The 26,299-nt window shown below is 41.6% G+C and overlaps 1 protein-coding gene across 1 annotated transcript in view; it reads right to left on the bottom strand.

Annotated features, from left to right (window-relative positions):
* cpne5a (copine Va) overlaps positions 1-26,299 on the bottom strand; it is a 90,939-nt gene that overhangs the window by 26,527 nt on the left and 38,113 nt on the right. Inside the window, exons 8-14 of the mRNA XM_085345477.1 lie at positions 17,686-17,749; positions 13,201-13,304; positions 12,879-12,983; positions 10,751-10,792; positions 10,465-10,540; positions 7,328-7,381; positions 6,724-6,785 (exon numbers count right to left, since the gene is read on the bottom strand). Coding sequence (XP_085201603.1) covers positions 6,724-6,785; positions 7,328-7,381; positions 10,465-10,540; positions 10,751-10,792; positions 12,879-12,983; positions 13,201-13,304; positions 17,686-17,749 — 507 coding nt within the window. The remainder of the gene's footprint in view (positions 1-6,723; positions 6,786-7,327; positions 7,382-10,464; positions 10,541-10,750; positions 10,793-12,878; positions 12,984-13,200; positions 13,305-17,685; positions 17,750-26,299) is intronic.

Below are 26,299 nucleotides of genomic sequence, written 5' to 3'. Positions count from 1 at the left end.
GACAACCCTGGAAATCGTTCCTGAGAACTTACCTGATGGACTACAGAGCAACCCCTCATTCAACAACTGGAGTTTCCCCTTCAGAACTGCTCCATGGACGACGAATGAGAACAAAGTTACAGGTAATGGATATGCCTGTTCCTCAGACAGAGAGGCATACCATGTGCGAAAGAGTTAAGAATAAGCAAATGAAAATGAAAGAATACACTGATGCTCGCAGACACGCCAAACCATCCAACTTTCAGCCTGGTGACAAGGTACGGGTTAGGAAGCCGTGGAAGGTAAAGAAAGGCGAGTTAAAGTTTTCCAAACCAAGGACTGTCATGACAAGGAAAGGACCAAACACTTATTTGCTGGATGATGGACGGACCTGGAACGCCTCACACTTATCGGCTCTGTCAGAGCTGAACGCAGGTACTGATTCTGACACAACAATAGACTGTCATAAACCAGGAACTGATCTAGCATCTAACTCTGAGTCTGATAGTAGGCTTAGGCCCACCAGGATGAGGAACCCACCTTGCTGGACCCAAGACTTTGTCATGGGAAAGTGAATGTTACTGAGTAATGTGAAATATGTTAAAAGTGTATTAGGTGACATACATCAGAATGATGAAGTCAGGTTCACATAAGAAGTCCTTGTTCAAAGGGGGAGATGTTGTGTCCACACATACTATTGCATTTGTTCTGTAGATGCATTTACCAGAAGCGCTAGAGGGCGCTAGTGAGTATGTTGTTCTGGTTGTGGTTTTGGAGAAGAAAAAAAGAAAAATAAAGAAAGGAGTCAACTCCGGTAATCCTCTGTTCCTACCTGCGTGTGTGTGTAATACTTGCTGAACTAACACCACACAACAACGTGGGATATTGACTTCAATTTATCATTCTCAAATTATTTTTGACAGCTGAGTCTAATGACATCCAGAATACATCTACATACTTTACATCTGCTCTCTACCTCTCAGATGATTTGGCACATAAACAACTTGCTGACAACTTGCAGAGCTTTATTCCAAACAGAAACAAAAAGGGGACAAAAGCCTTGACTTAACATTAGCTCTGACTTAGAGAAGAAGATATGAAACCGAAATACTGAAACTTTCTGCAGCCTGTATTTAAGTGTCGTATTTTAAGTAGTTTGTTCTAGACAAATCTTCCAGGAGAATTTAAATACACAAGCACCGCCATTGTTAACAGTATTTCTCAAAGAAATCACTGGGGAGACAACAGAAGGGACAGAGGCAAGTCTTTCATGATGATGTAAAAAACCTCAGGAGAAAAAATAAGTGCACAGATGCTGCAGAGATTTTCCTGCAGAGATCCCATATTTTTTTCAAAGCTGCCACATCTTTTTAAAGCAGAAGCCTTTGTCATCAGCCTTTTTCACAGGCACGATGGGCTTCTAACGTCTCTAAATGGGTTGTAACAAAAAGATGAAGTACCACTCCACATATTGCCTGGGTCACATTAATTAATGGGATCATCTCTTTAACTTCTGTCTGAAAGAGTTTTATGTGAAAATTACCACAGGATGACTCAAAAGCTGTTTCAAGCTTCAAAATAAAACTCAATGTTTTAAAAACGTAATGAAAGCAGCTTGTGTAAAAAGAGATTTAGGTGGATGCAATGCATAGTAGCACCAGTAAGATTTGCACAGATTTCAAATCATTCAATAAATCCTCTGTAACAGAAACAAACATGTTCGTGTTCTTGGGTCCAAACACCAGATTTCTTACACACAGCAAATCAGAGTAAGGTTCCAACTAAAATAAATGCACCAATGGGACTTAAAAGGTCTGTGGGTCATCTACTAGCATTGTGCTAATTTATAAACAAAGATGCAGCCAGTTCTTGCTAATGACAGGCATTCTACCAAGAGCAGCACAAATTAGCAGGTCACAAAACATCAGATCTGATGACAGAGCAAGCAATGTGCCAAGCAAAATAAGTCAGTGTACGCACAAGTGTTGTGGAAACATTGTGGCAGTTCAGATCAATTACCTGCAGCTGGGAAACGCAGAGTTTTGATATATGGGCAGGTTCTGTACGAAATTGCTGTAGAGTGTGGATAAATGTGTGTGGTGTCTGGATAATTCTGAGTGCAAGATTCAGAATGATCGGCTCCATCACCGAGCGGGGGTGGGGGGGTCGTGGTTTGGTCCCGCCTTCGCCATTGTGGTTGATGTGGAGGTTGGGACGGGCTTAGGGCGTCTGGAGAATCCCTAGGGACGTTATCCCTGGAGGGCTTAACCCAGGGGTTGTGGTCATAACCTGGTTAGTGGCTCTGGTTGCTCTTAGAGGGTGTTCTCCTTGTGGCTGCGTGCAGCAGGCCTGGGGGAGGGTCTGTGCTGGCAGACGTAGATTACTGGCCTGGTAGCCTGGCTGCCCCTGAGTGGATCCGGGGCAGGCGTGGGGGCTTGGGGTTTGGGAGTGCTTCGCCTCCGTGCTAGGGCTCTGGCTGGGCCTTGGGGGCTTCGGTCCTTGTTGGTGTGTCGCCAAGGTTGTGGGTGGGTGCATGGGGGCTCAGCCCTGGCGCAGAGGGCCTCTGGCGCATCGGCCTAACTAGGGGGCTCTTCAACTGACAGGGAGTTTGTTCCATCCTTGCAGGAGTCCACTCTGCAGGTGGGGGAGAGTCACAGGAGAGGTGGAGAATAAACTTAACCTGGGTGTCTACTGTCTTGTCCAGTCTGGGAGATGATTGAATGTTAGGGTGGGTACAGTTTCCTCTGCGGTGGGGTCGGGTGGGCTGCCCCGGGTCCTGTGGGGCTGGGCGGTCCTGCTGCCATAGGCCCTGGTCTGGATGGGCCTGGGCCCCCTTGCCTTGGTGGGTGCCGAAGGACGAGGGTGCCTACTGGGGTCAGCGGGGGAGCTGGCCCCAGGGAGGGGCATCTTGCTCCTCCCTTCTTTTCCTCCCCATCCCCGGCTGCCTCCCTCCAACACACCCACCCACACAAGTAGGGCCTTGGGGTGCGGGTGTGTCACCAGGGTGCAGGGGAGGCACCCCCCCCCCCCCCCCTGTCCCCTTCTGGCCACCCGTGCCTCAATTTTATTCCACAACTTAGACATCCACATTACTCACACTCGGTCTGTGTATTCAACCCCACCTCTGGCGCCGGTGCCCACCTCTCAATTTTAAATCCATGTAGACATTGAGGGTTCTCGGGAGGGGCCGTGCTAGCACCTGCTGCTCTCTGGCAGCAGCACCATGCTCTCCCGTGTTTTAAGTGCACCTTAGAACAACACGCAGCAACACTACATATGAGCAAGAGGAGGGAGGTTTGGAGCCTTCACACACCCCTGTTCTCTGCTGGCTATCGGGGCGGGGGAGGCTGGAAGGAGGTGTTGGCCGTTGGAGGCTGGAAGGAGGTGTTGGAGGTGTAACGTGGAAGCACAAAGGGAAATCACAAGGAACTACCTAAAAATAGACATTTTAAACCCTTATATGGAAGGTCTTTGGAGTGGTGTCTTTTTCTCTATATTTAGGAACCGTAGCAGTCTGACAGAAAGCGTCTCTTTAGTTTGAAAATGGCTTGGGGTTGATAAAGCAGTTTCTAGTATTCCTAACCACTCAAAGTGCTTTTTACACAAGCCACATTCTCCCATTTACAAGCACACACACTCTTAAAGCACTTTTATTCTACTGTATTCAAGTTAAGCACTTTATCTAGCACACACACACACACACACACACACTGATAGATGCATCAGAGCAATTAAGATTCAGCTTCTTGCTCAAGAGCATTTCCACATGCAGACCAGAGACACTGATGATCAAACTGCTGTCCATATTCACAAGTTCCTGTATATGAAGACAAAATCCAAGGAAAATGGTACACTAAATTCTTTACAGACCATTTTTTAATCTTACTTCAAGACATAAGCATGTTTACTACTAATTATTCAACGCACACTTATAAATAAATGCACACAATTTTAAACAGGTCAGTGCAGTCTCTCTCACAGCTTGGTTTGAGGCCCCTTTTTTTCTAAATGTCAGTTTAGAAAAAAGGCAGTAGGACAGTGCATGTTCCCCAAGTATCAGCTCTCATATGTAGGTTGCTGTGAACTTGGATAATTGCTTATCTGGTTTGGTGAATCCAAAATGATGATAGGTTGCCCCATCATAAAAATGAGAGAAAAAAAACCCCAGAAGAACTAAAATCTGAGAGCAAATACAGCACAACATAGTTTGATCTATCGTATCAGTACTTCTAACCTCATTGTTTTCCCATTTCCCCTCTTCCTCCATTTTTCTTCGGTTTCTCAAGGACAAATTAGATCAGAGTCGAACAAGTAGAAAAAGGTGAAAACACTGCTGTTTTGACAGTGAGTGAATGTGTGCTGTGTGTGAGGGTACAGTGTGTGTGTCCGTTTGTGGGAGCTGGAGAGAGACCAACGGGACAGATCTGGGACACTCAGCCACCAGCAGCAAAGCAGCAGAAAACTAAAACAAGGGCAGCCACTGATCCACTGAGAAACATTTCCATATGTGACAGGATGTTCGCCCTTAATTAAGCCCTCAGATCTTCTCCATATTCTATCATAATCATTCATATTCATTTACTCCGGAGTTGTGGCTGTGGACACAATCGTTTCCTTCGGGGCCACACTTTGAGCTGTTATGTGAAAAATCAGAAGCACCTCAGTAACCACACTCAATAACACTGAGGAAAACATGGATGAGTGCTTGTTATGCCATGGGCAGCAACAACAGGAAACAAAGTAAAAAGGGGGAGCCAGTGTAATGCATTTTAAAACTACTGTGTTAAATCTCACAGCCCTGACTCATTTCCATGTATTAGTCACAGCGATGGCTGTCACTGTATAAAGTTTTAACACTCACTATTGACTGTTGTTCTACCAGATTTATGCATGGCGAAAATAAATTTGAATTTAAATTCTTTTATGACCTCTTTTCTTTTATTCTTCCTCCATTTGACAGCAAATATCTGAGAGCAAACATCAGAAAAGTCCAAGCAAACCCAGGTGCTCTGCACACACTACATCACTCTAGACCACTATCCCACTGTCATACCCCTGATTCAGTGGTTACACAATACAAGCAAACAGAGGCTGAGGCTCAGCATATCACTATTTACAGTCAGCAGCACCACTATCTATGACCATGAACACAGAACAGCTGTTTTTCTTGAGCAGATGACTCACTCAAACAGCCAGAGTGCTGGGTCTCCTATAGTTATTGCACAGATGCTAAAGGGTAGCATTAAGCGTTCGTGCTGTGTTTGGCGGGCTGGAGGACATGTTGGTATGCTAACAGTGAGAAATGTGATGGATGGATGGGAAAGACTGGGATGGATGTTAAGTGTTCATATACTGGATTGAGTGGTAAATGATCATATGATAATAATGATTACGTGCTGTGTTATACTGACAATATAGCATCAGTGCTAGCATAAAAATAGCATAAAAATCCTGAAACTGAGCCTACAAATGTCAATACAAGCATCTGCAATATCGTATTGCTGTTTTATTCCCATGAAATGACACCCAAACACAACCATTAATGCATAGTTAAAGCGTGTTAGTGTGGTGAAATCTGTAATTCCATGGCTTTCTAGGTCAGTGGTTACCTGAATGATATTTAAACACTGCAGATTTCACCACCATGCAAGAACAGCTGTGCATGGATGTCACAGTGATATGATACTATGATTATGATTATTATTAGCGCAGTCAGCATTAATCTCATTAAAATGAGGTTAATACGGTGGCCCTGAGAGGCCAAACGGACTTCAACTTCAGAAAACACCTGCAAAAAGAAAAATGCTGCAAAAAGAAAAATGCTTCTTTTTGCAGCATTTTTCTTTTTGCAGCATATTTCTTTTTGCAAGTGTTTTCTGAAGTTGCAGTTCGTTTGGCCTCTCAGGGCCACCGTAGGTTAATGCCATAACTGCATTAACGCGGCAAATCTCTGCCCGTTAACAAGCTAACCGTGCTAACGTGTTGATGCCGTGCAGCCCCACGCACGGGGCGATCACGGGTAACTCGCTAACGGAGATTTGCCACGTTAATGCAATTATGGCGTTAACCTGATTTTAATGAGATTTACGTTGACAGCGCTAATTATTATATTAACTGCTATATACCTTAGCTAATATTATTTTATCAGTGTGCTTAACACTTAAATGTGTAATAAACTGCAAAACAAGATTTGTTTTTAAACTTGAAATCTCCATCAAATTAAATTTTGGACACATAAAATATTCTGACAGGAATCATTAGAGTCTTATGTGCTAAAAGTTCAATTGCCTGTCTAGGAATAAAAAAATAATCCAAATGATGAATACATTTTCCAAAGCCCCTCTTCACAGCAGTCATTTTGACATGACAAAGTGGGACAGCACAGGTGTCTCTAATGATGTTAATGAAGGTTTTGTTCTATCTGCATGTAAGCCGTAATCAATGTAATTAGTCACACCTGTGTTTAAGAACTAAAAGGTCCAGTCGACAGATGAACTACTGGAAACAATATGTTACTTGTACATGTGTTAAACTCATACTAATAGGGAGTCTGCACAGCCATCATTGTGCACAATTAAATTCAAACAGTGAACTTCCAGTATGCAAATCAAATTTTTGAGTGCAGATTTGCAGTAAATGAAACTATGTGGTCATAGTTTCTGTGAGCCACTCGTAGAGGTGAAACACAAACAGCGTGAGTACATAAACAAAGTAATGTAACTTGCACACAAATGCATGACTCACCCTCCTCTGATGTAATCCAGGAAGGTGTGCTCTGACTCTACACTGAATGACAACAAGGATACCTGAGAGGGAAAAAAAGGCCCCAAAAGATTAACTCGTCCTTTTTAATTAAACAAAATCTACACATTAACACTGACCTCTCAAAATGACCTATCCATGCAAAATGATTGCGTTGCCGAAGCAGCGCCTTAGAATTACAATCACTGAGCGTAGTGTGCCTGTGGACTGATGGATGATCAGCTTGATGGATAGCTAGGCACAAATTTTAATTACAGAGTCACAGTATACGCTAAGAGCTGTAGCAAAGCCGCGGCTCATTTATGAACTTCTGTCACTATTCTTCAGGGAAAGGACACAGACACAAGTCTCTTTTATTTAGCTTTACAGACTTGAATAATCATCCCGTTTGAGGTCATGGGAATGTTTTCCCGTCTACTTAAATTCACTGTCTGGATCATAAGCTCAGGGAATGGGAATAGAAGAAAAACATTTAACAGAGTTCATGCAATCCACTTAGTGAAAACTTCCTGCTGAATACAAAAGAGAAGGCAGGCAGGGGTGTGCATGCACAAGGAGATTTGCTCTTACAGTATCTCAGACTCACCGTCCCAGAGTTGATGTATCTCTTCTTCTTTATTTTCTTCTTGGCATTCACCACCTGGTATGAAGGCAGAATGGGAACGAAGGATAATGATAATGTAAACTTGCAGCACAATTCTTTTTATCCACCCTTGGGCAAGTAATAAAAACATCTTTGTCCTCCTACTCTATGTCTGTAAGGGTAATGGAGCATAGGGAGTGAATCCAATAACTGTAGCAGGTGAGAATGAGATACCACTGATCATGCCTTCCAGCTAAGTGCAGATAATTCAGAGGGATTTTTATAAGCATAAGCAGTCTACTGTAAATTTCACATGCATGCTGCCAGCTGTGGTGCTTATAACCACATACAGAGTGAGTGCAAGTGCACAGTTATGTGCAGTGGGGGTAGATGCATACAGCCAGGTCCAAGCTTTTGGATAGTGACACGATTTTTGTGCTTTTGCTTCTATGTACCACCACAGTGGAAGAAAGGAAATGAAGCTCAAAATATTGCTTCAAATTCAAATTTTCTGCGCAGTCCCTCCATTCCCATGCCATCAAAAGTAATTGTTCAATTAACTGGTAAATTAAACTGATAAAAGGTATGCAGTTGATTCCAAAATTTGCATTTGGTAATTAGCCTGAGAAAACAAAGGCGAGCCATCAGAGAGAGCAGAAAATATAGGAGTGGCCAAGACAACAATCTGGCTAATTCTTAAAAGGAAGGAAAGCGCTGGTGAGTTCAAGCCTGGACGGCCATGAAAAGTAGCTTAAACTGAATGATCTCAGAATTCCTTTCACAACCTCTAGCCAAATCAAGAGCACCTCAACAGGGGTAGGCGTGTCAGAGCCTGCAATCACGACAAGTCTTCATTCATGTAACTACAAAGGGTTTAGCTCAAGCTGCAAACCACATGTGGCACTCAAGAACAGAAAGAGCAGATTACACTTTGCTAGGAAATGTCTTAGAAAATCTTGCCCAGCTCTGGAACAAGAAGTCTCTGGAGACAGATGAAACCAAAATTAACTAAGAGTGCCGAAAAGGAAAGAAGCAGCTTGTGATCTAAAGGAAAACACATCATCTGTCAAACATGGTGGAGGCGGTGTTTTAGCACGGGGATGCATGACTGCCAGTGGAAGTGGGTCACTAGTGTTTATTGATGATGTGACTGCTGATAAAAGCAGCAGAGACGACAGAGCTGCACTTTCTGCTCAGTTTCAGCCAAATGAAGAAAAACTGACAAGACAGCGCTTCACAGTGCACATGGACAATGACCCGAAACATGCAGTGAAAACAGCTTAAGAGCTTTTTGGCAAAGACATTAAATATTTTTAGATGACCTAGTCTTTCACCTGATTCCATCCCAAGTGAGCATGTTTTTCACTTACTGAACACAAAACTAGCCAAAAAGAAAAAAGGCAGAGCTCCCTTAATAAGCAGTGACTGAGCGAGGCTGACAGCACTTCAAGCGAGAAAACCTTGCACTTTTTGATATGCATAGGCTGTAGCCTTCGGTATGTTTATATAGCTGACATTTTGTATTAAATTACTTTGTCCAGCTACATATGCTGTGAAAATAGAGGGACTAATAAAAAAGTCTGTAATTCCTAAACAGTTGGCTTGCTTTTCTGGTTACCCGGTGTATGGTTAGAGGTTATACGCTGCACTTCAATTAGATATTGGCTGCTTCATTTCAAATCCTGTGTGGTGGTTTACAAGGGCATGAGTGCAACACTGTGCAAACACCTATAGACTTCACTAAAAACAAAAAATTGGGAAATACTTGAGTGATATCCAAGGCAAGCAGAGTGATTACAGTCTTCAGTGCATTAAATAAAAGTTACATTTAAGCTTGCAGCCAAAAACTTGTATGCAACAGTGAGCAAAGTCAAATATCTGCACTGCTCATTCTAAAGGTCTGCACACAAACACAAAGCATGAGCCTGGAGGAAGCTGTGCAGGATAATAAAGTAAAAGGTATCCCATTCTACCCTCCTTTCGTCTCTCTTCTCTACTCTTCCTTTCTGGTTCTGTACTTTCTAAAAGCGCCCCCTGAACTCGTCTTCCAAAAATTATGCCTCACAGCGTTGTGACCATCACTCAGCCGCCAAAACTTCACATGACATCACAAAGGAATCACATTCAGTTACAGCGTCCTGTACTGACATTAGCCTGCTGTCGTCGTATGTTTACAAGCTTTCTGCACGTCACGTTGAATATACAAAAATATGCAAAGAGCTGAAAAATGTGGCATGTGACATACTGAATTTCTTTATTTCTCCATAATGAGAAGGTGGTGTTATGTCATTTTTGTCCACATCACAAAAGTCTCTGACCTTACCTGCGTTTTATATATAGAAAGGTTTGGTGAAGGGTAATGGATGCACATCCTTATGCCGTGTCAGCAGTGTAAAAGGGCACCGTCTTTCCTAACCTAACTCATCAGCTTTTCCCTTACTCTCTACCTTTACTGGCCTTATTCTTTTCTTAGAGTGCTTCTATGACTGATTCAGAGGCTAATGTAATATGGCAACTGTTTTAATGAGCAGGGACCTATTCAGACTTTCTGAGTGCGATCCAAAGGAAGGAATAAGTAACATAGTTCTGTCGCATTTCCATTTGTATTCCCACCGCAGCAGCACTCTTCTCCAGTCGATCTATGGCACCACTTAACCTCTGAGAGGCTTAATAGCGGGTAGGGTGAGGACAAACGGGGAGGCTAGTTGTTAATCTTGAACAGCCACAACTTTGCTCAAACAAGTGAGACCTGTAGAACTTCCTGTCATGAAAGAAGACCTTGCTGAGTATAAAGGGCACGCTGATTTGTTCTCAGACCGAGGCAGGTTTCTCACACTAGCATGCACAAAGGAAGCTGAGGTTTCTTTTTGTGCCATCAGAATCGTTTTTTGGCACAGGTGCTTCCAAGGTTCATTCATTAATAATTCGCACATAGCTTTGGCCGGTCACATTCAGCTCGATGTGCTGAATTTCACTTGAAACTGCGTCTGCCATAGTGGCTTCAGAAAGTGATTTGCATTCTACTTGGAAGCAGCTTAAAGCAAACGAGCTCCCTACAGCAGTCAACATTTGCAGCTTTTACATAAAGGTCCGCTGCTCTGAAGGTGATGATGGTATTGGTCGATTTTATCTCCGCTCACCTCATACACATTCAGCTGGTTCTGACCCCGACACAGCTCTTTGAAACTTGTGGTGAATTCACCGATGAAATCATGGCTGGTGGAAAGGAGACAAAAAGCGTCATCACAGCCTTGACTGGTGGAAGATAAAAGCACATAACCATTAATGTGTACTGAAAAGAAAGTAACTATAATTTAGTAGTCAGTAAGGACAGTAAAATAGCGTTGTCTATTAGGGATGAAAATTTTTTTTTGATAAATTTCTCTTGTGCATGTGTGTGCACACGCTCCTCTGTGTATCAGTTACCTCCCATCTCTGTCCCAGTCATACACCTCCACCTTGATTGTCCTAGGAAGCACATCAAAGAGCAGAAAATGTGTTTGTTTCCTTGTGTGAACATATTAATGCCTTGCGTGAGCTACAAACTTAATATTCTTGAGGAGAAATGTTACAAAGAGCATTTTGAAAGTGACAAACCAAGTTACTTAAGCTCATTAATTGTTAGTGAAAGCTGAATTAAAGCCATCAAAGAGAGCATGCTCTGTGTTTTGCATGCAAAAGACACAAACATCTTTCTAGAGATCTAATGGTGACAACATTTGTTTTCTCTTTGAAGCTATACTGCGTGGCAGCCTGAGTCATGTTAGGTTTTCAAAATTTATTAGCTGATTATTAAGCACCAGTCTCAGTAATTGCCAACATTTAAGCAAGACTGACAATAATACAAATTCACAGAGCTTATTGGGTTTCTGTCTGCTTAATTTATGTATAAAAAAAATATGGTGCGGATTAGTAAACTAGCATTAAATATTTAAATGAATTGTTTTTGTGTATCTCACAGAGTAAAGAGCTGGGCGACAACACCAACAGTTTAGGTAAAGCATTTTCTCCCCACATGCCTAAGACAGAAAAGTAACCTCTTGGGAAATAGCATATTTTGCAAGTTCCCAAAATAAGTCGGTAGGAGAAAAAAACAAATGAGCAAGCCTGAGAGAATATAGGCAGAATGAGGAAGATGCCTCCTCTTTTCTTCTCAGACTGATGGAAACTAGACTAGTGGCTTGCCACCCCCATCTTCCCATCAGCTGCTGCTGTCAGTCACTTGTCAGAGGATCCAAGAGGCAGATAAGTATGAAAAAACAAATGATTCTTGACACTCAGGGCCACTTGTGACAGATGATTTGCCTGTGATGAGTCAGCATCATTATAATCAGCAGAGTTGGGGGCAGCTCGATCCTCGAATCAATTTCATTTTAGTTTCTGAAACCAGCGTTGTGTTGGAGTGGAAATGGGAGAGATTTCACTTTCTGATCGCTATCAAAGACAAATGATTGCAAGAGATTTATCAGATTCTCATGAGGGTGAAAAATGTGACTGCAGAGAGATAGTCAATACATCATTATTAATATATTGTAAATTTTGCTGTATATTTGCAGGAGAAAAGGGAACAAGAATGAAAGACGGTAGTGCAGAAAATACAGCACAGACCAGCCTGTCTGTGCATTTTACTGGAGTCCAAAAGAAAAGCCTGTGGGGGAGAAACCAGGCCATTTCTACTTATACAATTTAAAGAGAAATAAAAATGTCATGATTTGAAAAGTATTGGATGAAAAGACTGATAAATTGCAACAGCCGTGCTGCAGGTCTCCTGTATAGATCTCGGAAACTGTAGATATTTTAAAAGAAAAGCCAAGAGACCCTAAATGGCTGCAGATTTCTCTTGTCATCAAAATCCTCAAAGGGAATCAGGATACTTTCATGCTTCTGCTCCATCTGTCTGACCCAATTAGCTTCTCCGGGCAGGTGAACAGAGACAGGATTGAAAGCAGCGAACCTTCGCTGACACCCAGTGTAGCGGAGGCCATGGTTTGATATGTTCTTCTACACACTCGCGCGGCTGTCTGGGTCTAAACATTTTCCTGCTTCTGCACACAAACACACATAGAAGGGCTCCTGTGTTGTTCCAGCCACCTGTCAACATCTTTAGACCGACTCTCCCTCTCCTCTCGCTCTCTTTTTTCGCTCGTGTTATTTTATCTTCCTGCCAAAACTCTTCCTGCTCCTCGGGTATTCTGCAATGCCCTTCACTCTGAAAAGATTCAGATAAGCTAGAAGTTGCCACCAGAGAAACCAATCAGAAACCCTGCAATGCTCTGAAAGGCTCTCTGTGATTGTGGAGAAATCAATAAAGAGCCAGGCAAGGTGGCATGTAGTGCTAGTCAGCCTGTAATAATTGTCTATTTCAGTAGCGGATAGAATAACATTAGAAAATCAATTTGCTCTAAATCTGATAGCCCTGATCCACTTTGTAAGAGCTACACCACATATTAAAACTCTGCACCGCTTTAATTTTTCCTTAAAAAACAAACTCTGAGTGTGTGGGAATATTTGTTTGTCTTCATGAGACTCACCTGTACATCATCAGTCAACCTACCTGTCATAGTCTCCATTGCAGAGCGCTCTGACAGGGATGGAGAAGGGCTCCCACACAGGGTTCAGTGTGTTCTTCACCACCTCGGTCTTGTGGCAGATAGTGAACCTGGAGATGCAGTTAAAACAAACATCTCTAAAATATAAACAAACACGTGTTTGAGTCCATAAGAAAAGATTCATTCTTATATCTGAAGGAATAAATATATTTCAATAAATATTAACGTTAGCCCGCGACTTTGTTCCAGTTTTGAATTTTGGCCCACTGTGTATTTGAGTTTGACACCCCTGACTTACAGAGACGCAAATGCGAAAGACAAACTCACGTGCCATCCTCATTACTTCTGTAGAAGACCATGAAGGGGTCTGACTTTCCAAAGAAGTCCTTTTTATCCAGTTTGTTGGCACAAAATTGCATGGTGGCGTAATCCTACAGACAAAGGAGGAAGGCAGTCAGAGAAATGGAATGATGGAAAAGTACAGGACACTTTAAATCCATGCTACTGGCTGTGTTTGCCTCCCGATGTTTGTGTACACATGCTGTGTGCCAAGATATAAAAGCACTGAAGCACCAACTAAAAGCAAAGTGCTGATTGAATCTTAATAAGAGGACAGCAAATCCAAACAGTGGGCTCTAGTTTCAAAAACCTGCAAATGCATTCATTACCATTTCTTTATTATGCAACACCTGCATAACAATGTAGATGGAACACGGCAAATGAAAATACCTTGTGCTGTATAAAATAACAATAAGAGTAACCATACAGAGGCACATAAATGGATCCTAACACCCTGCACACAGAGAGGGGAGGGGCCTGTGTACAAAAGCATGTGGGGGGTGTGAGTGCAGCTAATGATACATTAGAAAGGCTGGTATTATCATAATTATACTCATTTAGGCAGCATTTCAATGTGTACTGCCACATCAAAGACAAAGAGCATGCTCCATAATGTTCTTGATTCCAGTTTGGCTCCCTGTGGTCACTCTAGAGTACAATAATGAAGCTGCATAATGGGCACACTGGACAGGTAAATGTCCACATCAGAAGAAAAGCTCTGCAAAGTGTTCTCCATCAGCATCTCAATCATCACCTTCACCTGAATGATGTTCAAACCTTCTTAACAGCTTTGTACCCCCCCCCCCCCCCCCCCCCCCCCAAACGTACCACATATGTAAATTGGGGGTCCTATTCTCACATCTTAGAGTCTGTTAAAGTTTTATGCCAGAAGACATTGAAGCTTTCAAGGAGCAAAAAGAGGAGCTGTCTTTACCCAGCTGGTCTTCAGGGCTTTTAGGTTTTGAAGTGCTGCTGTTAGATCTAAACCAGCATGGTGCAGAGCAGGGCCTCTATTGATTGCTTTGACCCACATCAGTCGGACACGGTCTGCCACTGACCTGCCTCTCGCTAACCCCCAAAAACATCACTTTTTGCCTTGGACACAGCACTACCACGGAGCTACTACATAATTCAAAGTACAATAACTCCTGCAGTTTTCTCCTTAAGAGGGGGATATTATGCTTGTCCTCATTTTCTGCCAGTACAAAAGATGGCATAAAAGAAGAGGATGAAAGGTGGGCGTAGCCACGCGCGGGTTTCATGCCGCAGATAATCCAACATTTTAAAACCTGGTATGACCAAGATTTTCATAATAGACTTAATTTTCTATTCAGTATGATCTAAAATGATTGAGTGAGTCCATAAACTTAGCAGGAAAGTATTTACAGAGGCTACATCAGAGAGCTGTATGTTCATAGACTTCTATAGGACCAGAAGACTCTTTGCAGCCACAGCTATTTCTATTTAGTGGCCTTCAGATAGAATGACACTTCACTGGCGTCATATTTCCACACTGGAAGCTATGTATTTTAACTGTATATGCAGGACTCCAACCTGCCTATTGTTCAAGGAGCTCACTAAAAAGAAGAGTGGACTAAATAAGAGTATTCAACAAGGTCCAATGTTAAATAAACAACACTTATTTTGAACTATTTGAAATAATACAGTTACTGTTTTAGAGTCCAAAAGAATGAAATTGTTGCGCTGGAACAATTTAAAGAATGAGCTAATCTGATTACACCACAGTTTGAATCCTTTCACTGTGGTGGAAATGTTGAAGCAGGTGAAGAGTAAAGCTATGATTAAAACAGTCAGCGCTGGCAGCTGAATGGGTTGCTATATATCCATTTTCATTTCCTACTGTCATTTTCAGTTATTACCTACCTTTCTATCCAGCCTGCAATATCTTTGCATTTTCTACCTGCAGTGTGTCAAGCTCTCCCTCTGTGGTTTTTTCACAAGAACGTTTAATTTTCCAAGGTGCTGTTTGGTGCATTAAAACTAACACATCATGTTGGGAAAGTTTGCTTAGGTCAGATATGAAAGCCCTTAAAAAATAGATCCGTAGTATAACTGTCCTGTTTAACCCTGACACAGCTTCTACAATTACACTATCATGGCAGCACAGTGCCCTAAGCCTTCATTAGGCATGGATAACACATACCCACATCGGAGCCTAGCAGTGTTCTCTCATTAAGCGAGGAAAAGGCAGAACATTCATTTCAGCCACTGAGGTTTAGGAGCAGCAGGGGAATAGTGACTTCAGTCTACATCCTCCTACCCGTTTCTCTGCTCTACTAAGATATCACCGCATGGGGTAAGTGGCAGAGCAACGCACACTGCCACTTACAGAGAGTGGGGTGGGTCTATTCAAAGAGATACAAAGCAATGCACACAGTGCCTGAATTCATGTTACACAAGCTTATGACATCCTTGGGATTGCAGACTGTAGTGAATCACAAAATGAATCATAAGCTTCGCGCATCACTCCATTCATCCGAGCATTCGTCTATTATGACTGTAAGCCACAGGTGAAGGATTTTTTGTCAATGTAAGGATGAGCGTTATGTAAGCTCAAGAAGTGAAGAACGTTTGCTTGATAAATGAAAAATGTTAGTGTAATCAGGGTTTTAATGTTACCAGAGCTAGTTTAAATTCATTCAAGAGGTTTTGTGTTATTTTATTTCATTTAATTTACTTGATTACTTTTTCCATATTCATAGGACGTGAGGCTGTTCTGTAAAGACTAAAAAGCCTCTGTAGAAAACTTGTGGTGTCAAGTTTTATAAACAAAATCGCCACTTTGTGAACAATTGTGAGTCGAACTGATAACCAGGACTGAGGTTTACAGCTTCCATATGTTAAATGTTGTGTGGTTTACTTTTATTTAAATCAGACAGAGCTGGACCGTGTGGAAGATGTGAAGCGAGCCAGCCACTGCTCTGCACTCCTATGTGCCAGAGGCAACGACAGCCAAGAGGAAGCCTTTGATCCATGCGGAGGCTGTTGCTCTGTCTAATGATACCTGGCAAATCCACCACGAAGGTGAGAGCCAGCCCAGTTCTCGATTCACAGTCCCTGCAGAACTTCCCCAGTCGATTCTCCCTCTGCTCGTCTCACTTTCCCCAAACAAGAGTTGCAGTGTTTACCTCGGGCGATGCTGCAACTCAGCTGCCTCCATTTATTGGTCACAGGTGGATTATAGAATAAACAACAACCAGATGGATGGTGGCAATCCAGACTGTAAGAATTCACAGGTGTGGTGTTGTGCTGACAGCGCTGTCTTCTGAGTCACGCTTTTAGTACGTCGTTGCTTTCATTTGCCTGTTCTTTTCTCAAACCTGAGACATTTCTGTTCAGGGTTAAATTCTGTGTATACAGGGCAGGTCTGCGGTGACATGTCTAGTCGGTGTCTCTCTAATGGAGTCTGGGAGAAGGGAAATCATCATTTGTACCAGTAACGATCATTTGCATTTATATTACTGAATCGCCTCTTGAAGAGGTGCTTTGCATTGATGATGCTAACTCCTATCATTCGCAGATCCAATGCACCTGATGACTCACAGCAGCCCTCCAATGACTGTGAGCACTGACACTTCAATCCAGCAGTGCAGAATCAGTAATGCTTATCATGGTGGTTTCATTATCAGCATGTCTTATCAGTCTCACTCTAACAGGAGACTCTTTATTTGTCAGGGAATAAACAATAAGAAAAAAAAAACACCTAGTCAGGTACAATGATTGTTAAACAAGGTGCTTTTTAAGCTAAACAAGTATGTCAGGAAATTAGAAACCACTGAATCATTGCTTACATGTATTAGGGAATCATAAAACATTTACAGAGAAGCTCAAGGGCTTTTTGTTCAGCCTCTGAGGGAGGCCGGTTGTTCCGGTCAATAAGTCCTGCTCCACTGGCAGCAGTATAATGTGATTATTTACTATCTTCATTTAGCAGTGTGGAGAGAAAGTCAATGGGCATTAGTGGACACAGGTTATTAACGCAGACTCATGGATTAACGCACACTACATAGGAGCAAGTGCCTGTTTTAGTGATTGAAATGAAGGCGGTCTCATTAAATAGCTATTCAACCTCATAGCATATCCACTATGTACACAAGTTCCAAATGGCAAACGCAATTGCAAAGTAACACGGCATATCCTGCTCGTTTAATGGGGACAGTTATGGCACAATATATCTCGCTGGAGTAAAGGATATTAAATATCCCACTTCACTTCAGCGGACTCGTGAACATTGCTAAACACGGATAATGGAGCAATTCCATGCAACGCAGGCGATCTCACAGTGACGTGTCACAATTTAACAATTCGCTCATTTAAAGTCAGATGTAATGATGCTTAAGGGTCGAGTTCACATGAGACAAGTGAACACTGCAAAACATTTACTCTGACACTTAAAGTGTAAACAGTTACAAAAACAAAAAAAGTATGATGGTTAAAACTTTTTGGACTTACTCGGCAGTTTCCAAGCTCCTCCGCAGACAAGATAACAGTTCCACATTTCTTCCCGGGTATACCACTGTGAAAACAAACACATATCCTTCTCTCATCCAAGTAAAACTTTCACAGCGATCCATTTTGACCATTTTTTAGATGTTAGCAGGTGAACAATTAGAGGCATTGTGTTGCATTTTGTTATACTAATCCATGATGCCAGTAAACAGCAAGAATTGTCAGTAGTTCTAGCATCCTCTTTTGTAAATTCCACTGAATCCGGTTATCTTTGGGAAAGGGGCCGAAACATCTAAGTGGAGCTGAAACGCTTTCTTGTGTCTTTCTATTCTACAAGTTTGATTTCACACCTTCTGAGCGATAGAAGAGGAAAGACCACAGATAAGATTCATGGATGTAGCGAAGGAGGACACGCACAGGGCTGGAGTGGCAGAACAGGACACTAGGGATAGGGTGAGATAGAGGCAGAAGATTTCCTGTGGCAACCCCTAAAGGAACCAGCCATATAAAGAAGAATAACCTTTTTGAGAGACAGAAGTATCAATAATTAGAAATATTTATGTTTCTAAGATTCTTCTTTGTTTGAATTGTACAATAAGGCTTCATTTCTGGCTTATTTTCACATCCAATTGTATTTTAAATTCAGTAGTATATAGAATTGCAATGTTAATTTAGTATGACAGTGTGACAGCTCTAATGAGCACATTATTCCTTTTTCTCCACCTTAAGTGAATCAAAAACAAGTTATAAATATAGGCTCCCAAGTTTTCAGAGCAGTGTGATATCAGACTGCTGAGAAGCCGAGCTCTTCCGATTCCCGATTGCCAGCACCATATTGAGACTTTAAAGCTGCAGTTGTTTACCACTGATTCACGCTCCAGCAGATGATCAAGACATATCGCAGCACAAGAGGCGCTCTCTGCATGTCTGTGTTTCCATACATCACCTCTTCACTAAGCTGCCAATCCAGTGGCTGATTCTAACAAAAATAGAGACAGCGCTGCATCACAGTTTGTCCTAAATGTTATTTGGCTGTATTTTTTGAAGCGGAACAAAATGACTTTTTTCCCCCTGATATCCAATCTAACCAGCTCTCAGCATCCACTGAAGCTGTGAGAAGAAGGCAGAATCCATTCGACCCAACACGGAGCAATACACCATATCTGTTTTCCAATCATACAATAGCATTCCAGCTGCTACAGCTCCCATCATCCTTCTGGATAAAAAAGGAAATTACACGAGTGTCCTGCTGTGGCCTTAGCTGGAGACCAGTCATTAGAAGGTCAGACTTGCTGTGACAGACTTGTTCATCAAGCTGTGATAGCTGATCTGAATATCAGTACTACTACATACATACTGCTAAGCAAGAGGCAGCCTTTGACTATAATGGCAAAAGTTCCTTTATTCATAACATCAATCTCAAGCACGAACCTAAGTGAACTTTCAGAACTGGATTATATCAGAGAACCAGGGCCTACCTGCACATGAGATTTCTGTAATGTTTTTAGGACGTATGGTACGAGGTGTTTTCCATTCATCTCAATCAGGTTTGCCAGGACTGCATCACAAGAAGTAAAGCTCTATAAAACCAGTTGTCATGCTGTGGAGGAATAGTTCTCCAGGCTTCTCTTGTGCTTGAAGGACATCTGGCCACTCTTCCATTAAGAATATTTCAGACTAGAAATGTTCCTCTCAGGTCTTTGCCAGATTTTTCTTATTTCCTAAGAATATGATTTGCTGTTTATCTGAGGTACAGATAAGGACACTGCAAAGTAGAGATATGCAAAGTTTTCAGCTAATGGTTCTTTGGGAATCACCTTTCAGCTAAAGAAAGGAACAACGTCTGTGTTGTTGCAAAAGCCTGTTAGTAACAAAGTGTCTAAAGATGAGATTTTAAATTGTCTGTTTGCCAATTTGTCTAAGATGTAAAGACAACACTGGTTCATCCCTTGAGTTAGGCGCCTTTGTCATGCTTGAAATATTCATAGGTCAAAAAAGTGCTCAGATACAAGCAATAGACTGAAAATGAGTGAAAAAGCAGCCAATGCTCAAAGAACAACTTTGAAAGACCTTGAGCAAGCCTGGACAACTATTGCTCATGACCGCTTTACAAATTCTTTACATTTAAAAAAGTCCAGCTCCTGGGTACTAAAATATAAAGAAATGAGGGTCTGAGAGAGTTTTATACAGTACTGTACCTCAACACAAATCCACTTAGCACTGAATTGTGGCTGCTGCATCTGCTTTCATGAGGCAAAAGGAAAAACTGAACTCTCACGGAGCAGGTCTGCCTAGTTTTCGGGCTTTATCTTGGAGGTCCACAGAGACCCGTCTCAGGGTGAATTAACTGTCCTTGAATTATTGATGCTTTACTCCAAGTCACCACCGTGCAGTTTGATGGTGCCTTGAAAAGCGAGTAAAGCTCTAACCAATGATGCCAGTAAACCCTGCACGCTCCACAGGTCACATTATCTCCCTGAGGTCACAATAATGTTAGATATTCCTATTAAACCAGGAAATGAGATCCAGCAATTGGTAAAGTATCAGCTCCAGGCACGTTTAGATGCACCACCCTGCTCTAATCTCTGCGGCAGAGAAGAGAGCAGGTACCAAAAGGGCAATGGTCTTTTAAATCAGGTATGCATTATTGAGTTTGCAATTTCCCCTGACAATGACTAGTTAACATGAAGAGCAAGCAAGCAAGCAAGCACTGAATGGATAAATACAGTTCCTACTAATTATTGATCAAACGTGACTTTGGGGGTTTTTTTCTCTAAATTTTTCTGCTCCGTGCTGCGATGTGACTGCAGGTGATACAAAGTGTCCTGCATCAGGAGGCTTCATTCTCACAGCACTCATATACTGATGGTTTTTCAGTGGGGAAAATGCTTTGATGATGAAATTATGTGAAATTTTTGGCTGTGGTCCTTCTTTCCTGTAAATCCCCAATGAACACAGTCTACATTCTGTCAGCTGTGGGGAACCAACAGGATTTAATCAAGGTGGTCGTGTAAGTGCAAAACACATTTGTAACATTTTTAAACGAGTCCGGTACAACAAGATGAAGCTATTTTGTGATGTTTCACAGCCTGGCAATCCCCAGCTTAGCACAGCAACAATTTGAGACCTTCACTGTTTCAAGTTACACCATCATGAATGTTCATGTCAATACACAGTATTGCCCTGAATATGTTTTTTTTCTAGCACACAGATGGCTCTGTTTTACAGTAATTCCTGGAGATTGTTCTAGATACATGGCAAAAGTCAAATAGTTGGCTTAGTAACCAAAACTGTAACAATGGGGAATGACGCAGAGAGAGAACTCTTTTAAAGAAGGAATAACAGCATTTACATTCTGAGTTACAGAAAGTCTTAATGTGGACAACTTGTTCAGAGAAGGCTGGCAGCCTGTTAATATAAAAGGCTGATTAATGCAATATGGTAATATTCCTGCAGCATAGCAATACAGGTGAGTGACTGCAATAACCGCATGCTAAGTATGTATGATGATCCTTTCCACCATTCTTAGTCCTCCATAATTCATCCAGTCACTTACAGGCTTCCCTTGGCACTCAGCAGACACAGTACCATAAGGGCCTGACCAACTAAATTCTAGTCCAGTGCAGAAACCTCAGCAGGACTAATTTTTAAAGTCAGATTAGCATCATGTCTGCTGTTCCTCCTTTTCCACAGAATCCCCCAGGATCAAACAAAACTTCATGAAGAAGAGAAACAAATAGAGAGAGAAATGAAATAGCGCCTTGTAGCACAGCAGCTTCCTTTACCCAGAAAGAAACAGAGGCAAGAAGTGCTGTCATGCTCTTAGCTCTGAAACAGAGGGTTAGCTACAGCTGCCTTGACAGAACCCCTGTTTGATCAACTGAATGGAGAGAGATCAAGCAGCATATTTCAACATTACTACAATTACGTGGCCAAAGTTTTTGATACTGCTGTTCTGCAGAATACCGATGAGAGTACTGGGTGTCTCTATTTGCCAGGGAACCATGTATGCGAACCATTTATTCCTCCAAAACGCAAGCATCAGAGATTATTAGGCATGACATATTATAATATGGATATTCAGGCTCAATGTATGGCCTCTATAATTTCCCATCTAGAGGCAGTTGCTGTCATGAAATAGTGATTCACAATCCCTGTATTCTCCATTACCTATCTGTGCGGAGGTCGGGTGGATGGAGGATGGTGAGATTAAAGTCCGAAGAGGGAGAAGGAAGCAATTGTTGATGCCGTTCACATTAGGTCATTAGGATGAGGGATGGTCTTGATATTTAACGACAGCGCAACGTGTCACGCATAAGAGAGTGAGAGAGGGTTATCTGCTCAACAACATGAGTGAGAGTCCTAGAAGAAGAAAGCGATTTTTTTTTCACACTGCAGTTTCTGCAGGGTGGGTCTGCATATATTTTTTTCCTGTGACGCATAGTGGCTGCACTGCTATCGTGCATAGAAGTGTTATATTGCAATTTCACACCTAAATGGCAATTAATCACTTAAAACAAATTATTCAGTAAGGTTAGGTGCGAGCACAGCAAGAAAAAAAAGGATCGGTTTAACTGCATTTCACTGCGACTGTCCAGGTCAGTGAATTTAGTAAATCTGCCTGGATGACAAGGGGACTGATATAAATGAACAAATCTAACGAGTTCCAGTCGAGTCAAAGGCTAGCAGAGATGGGTGGAAGGCAGATAATCGGGCTTTGTGCCACTGTAACCATATGGGGCAGTGGGCATATCATAGCTGAACAGAATTAGCCAAGGTTGCCAAAACTCTTTGTGGGTTTAAATGGGATTATACCACTAATCCCTCTGATCTTCATATACCGATAAGAATCCATAATCCTTCACCTTCCCAAGATTTTTTTAAGAGGATGAAAAGTGCAACGGCTTATTCAAAAGGGCACCAGAATACCCGCTGTATTTCTCAGACAGGAGCTCCTTCCTACAGGTATTGCAGGAGGAGATGCTGTTTGTGTTCAAGGCTGGTAGCCACAGGCTACCTGTGCTTAGCTTTTTGAGGCTCTGTCAGAATGAGCACAAAGCTGGTAAACACGGCAAAAACTGTGGCACAGAAAAATGTCTAATAGATATTATTAAACCATCACAAGGAAAAAATGTGTTTACATTTTACCGATGGCGCATGGTGCCATGAACCTGCCATCCTTCGTTCCATTACTACTCCAGTCACGTGTTATTCACTGGGTACCACTGACGGGTAAAGACCATCACCACAATCTCCCTCAATGGAGCTAATCGTGTAATTTATATAGTGACTAATTAAACAAGAAATTTGATTAAATTAAGACTGTATTCCATTCTATGAGTATAGTGATGTAATGAGATTGGTGTTGACGTTTTGATTGCATAAATAACAGCGCAGGCTTTAATTACTATAACAATCTTTGCTTTATTGAGATTTTGAATAAATGAGGCTGTCATCAACCACCTGCAAGCTAAAAATCGCTTGTTTTGACAGCAAAAGAGAAGAAGCAGCTGTCAGTCAGAAGGAAACTTTCTCTCTCAGTCTAAAGGCAAAACCTGTTGATGACAGCGAGCTCACTCTAATCCCCGTGCTCTGCCAGTAACAGAAACTCTTCAAGAGAGCATAACGAGTCAGTTTCAATTCCCCCCTAGCAAGCAAAGAACATCTCTATAGGAAACGCCAAGAAAGATGCCCAATTTCCATTGCTTTTATACTTGGAATGCATTTTATTGCACTTTTAAACTACTGTCATGGCAGAAAAAAAAGAAAGTACACCCTCTGTCAGTTCTAAGGTTTTACATATCAGGATATAATGAAAATTTATTTGATCCTAACCAGGTCTGAAAATTTGATAAATGCAACTTCAGATGAACAACAAAACATGACGGTTTCCACCCGGTCATTAGTTATTTAACAAAAATTATGCCAAAATGCAGAAGCCGCAAATAAAAAACTAAGCAAACCTCATGGTCAAATAGTGTATTGAATCATTTTTTCAGGGATAATTAAGTAACTTGAAGTAATCACTTTCTGTATGACTTTATCAGTCTTTCACATTGTTGTGCAGAAGTTCTGGCCCACTCTGTGCGCATTAGAGGATGCACAGCTCTCTTATATGGAACGCCAGGACTGCCATAATGAATTAATTAAATACACCATTAAATAATTAATTAAATGTGGCAATAATTAATTAAAATTGGAATTAATTAATTAAATAAATAGTTATGATATATGTAATTAATTAATTATTGACACATTTAATTAATTATTTATGTATTTCACGTTTTAATTAATTATTGACACATTTAATTAATTAATTATTGACATATTTAATTAATTATTTATGTATTTCACATTTTAATTAATTATTGACACATTTAATTAATTATTGACACATTTAATTAATTATTTAATGATATATTTATTTATTTCATTTTGGCAGTCCTGACGCCTGGCTCTCATCATGAAATAATTTTATCTGTCAGCCTCACCCATCAAACTCAGGGGGCGGGGTTAACGCTGATTGAGTCAAAACCATTGCTTTGGCCTGGTGGCCATTGTTTCTAGCACACAACAACCGGCATGTGGAAGCTAACAGAACTGAGCTTTGAAAAACCCTGTTTGTGTGTTACCAAATACCGTTTTAATATTTTTTTAGCCGAGAATGTAGTGGTTTAATCTTCATGTGTCTGGTCGGTTTGTCAAGATACAGCCTCTTTGCAAAAGTGTTTCGATGATTTCGGAGATGTCGTCCCAGTCTCACGGCAAAGCGTGGGATAGACCCGCTCGCCTCGCAAGCAATCCCACCGACAAAGCGCAGGCCCCGGTACACAGCTGTAGTAACCCCCGCTGACTTCTTTTACTGAGGTTATATTTATCGATGTTTTATTTCCTGATGTTCTTATGTGTCCTACGTGTTTCAGTCGCCAATTCTGAATTATAACTAACATTAAAAACATGTTTAAGGAGGAGAGAGAGCAAATAAATCTGTTTAACATCTGATCTTTGGGTTTTTGTTCAGTAATCAGCGTGACCTGTGTATAAACGCATAAAAGAGATAACGTTGGTGTTTCCGTCATGTAGTAACTGCTGGCTTTAACTGTACAAAGGTTGTTCGACACTATGAAACACATACAGACTTCATGATGTTCGGCTAATATTTTTATTGTGAATATTAATCATGCTGACCTCGCTCTGTACACCACGCAGCGAGGTCAGCATATCCACGATATCCTCAGCTCCATGAGTTAACACAAAGTTTCCCAGCTGACTATCTAACTGCCAACTATTCCAGAGACGTGAAAATATACAGCATAAAGAAAAGTGTAAGAGACTCAGCAGCAGATTAGAATAACAGTTTGTGGCGTGAATAAGACACGGCGGGACCACGGAACAACGTTCAGAGTCATCTTTATTTACATCTCACCACACCACAACACCCCCAAACCCCTCAGTCCCCGTGTTTTTAACTAGGCGGGCGTGATTAAGGATGCCGTGCAGGTGCGTCCGCCCTCCCTGCACGGCACCGCAGACCACGCCCCACCACACAGTTATACATTTAATAAATCACCAAATGAATCCAAGAAACGAGCAAACCTGTTCCGACAATTTGAATTTGTATTCCCTCAGCTGCAGACTCGCTGCTGTTTAAATGTTTGAAAAGGAAGATTAGATATAAACAAACGTCAAACATAGACTCAGTCTGCCTTCACATTTGATATGAGGCCAGCACGTATAGTGGCCTCAGCAGGCTATTACTGAAATACACGTGCTATATCATAAACTATGATATAAACAGGGAGGTCCTATTAACATGTTTAGTTTTAAAGGACACCTTCCTGCCTTTAGTCTCATTCATGAGCAGTATTCGTTTTCTTCTAACATCCAGAAGTCTGCACAATGTGTTTCATAGTTTGTAACCAGCCTTTGACAGGTAAACATAACATGACCGAAAAAGCAAAAAAAAAAAAAAAAAAAAAAAAAAAGAGAGAGAGAGAGAGAGAGTGTGTTGACATAAGAAGAGAAAATGCTCTCAATTATGGAGACAGGCAAATGGTTCATTTATGTTTGATGTGTGTTTATTCCTCCCTAAATATCGTCGGTGAAGTTCGCCATGCACGTCAGATTTTCCTGCGCATTTTTATACCTCTGCCAACAGAGAGAGAAAAAAAATCACATTCTAACAGACAGCTGGTGCTTAGAATACAGTTGAATAACTATTAAAAAACAGATGATATTTAGATGATAGTTCAGTCTAACACATGTGCCAGTGGTTCATTAAACGTCTGTGAAACTATGCAGTTATGAAACGTAACTTTAACCTCAGCCAAACCGATTTGCTCAGTTGTAAATAAAACAGCGAAGTAAACGTGACCCGACAGACAGAACCTGAGTGAATGAAGTCCAGCGTTTAACCACTGAGAGCTAAAACTCAGCTGAGGTTTGAAAGCTGTGTGCTGGTGATTGGACATCAGCCGCTGATGAAGCTGTTCGCCTATAAAATGCTCTGTAAGGAAACGAGCTCCAGCAGCTCTGCGCTCGGGGAAAATACTATATTTACTTATCTTGTGCAGTTAAACTGTGACTATCACCAGGTAACTAGGCGTGTTTCTTGAAT

The sequence above is a fragment of the Diplotaxodon limnothrissa genome, linkage group LG20 (assembly GCF_057381915.1).
Source record: "Diplotaxodon limnothrissa isolate DT_005_m linkage group LG20, D_limnothrissa_male_GT1.1, whole genome shotgun sequence".
In the NCBI taxonomy this organism is placed as follows: Eukaryota; Metazoa; Chordata; class Actinopteri; order Cichliformes; family Cichlidae; genus Diplotaxodon; species Diplotaxodon limnothrissa.
Note: the sequence above shows the minus strand (reverse complement) of the source record. Positions and strands in the feature narration are given on the sequence as shown.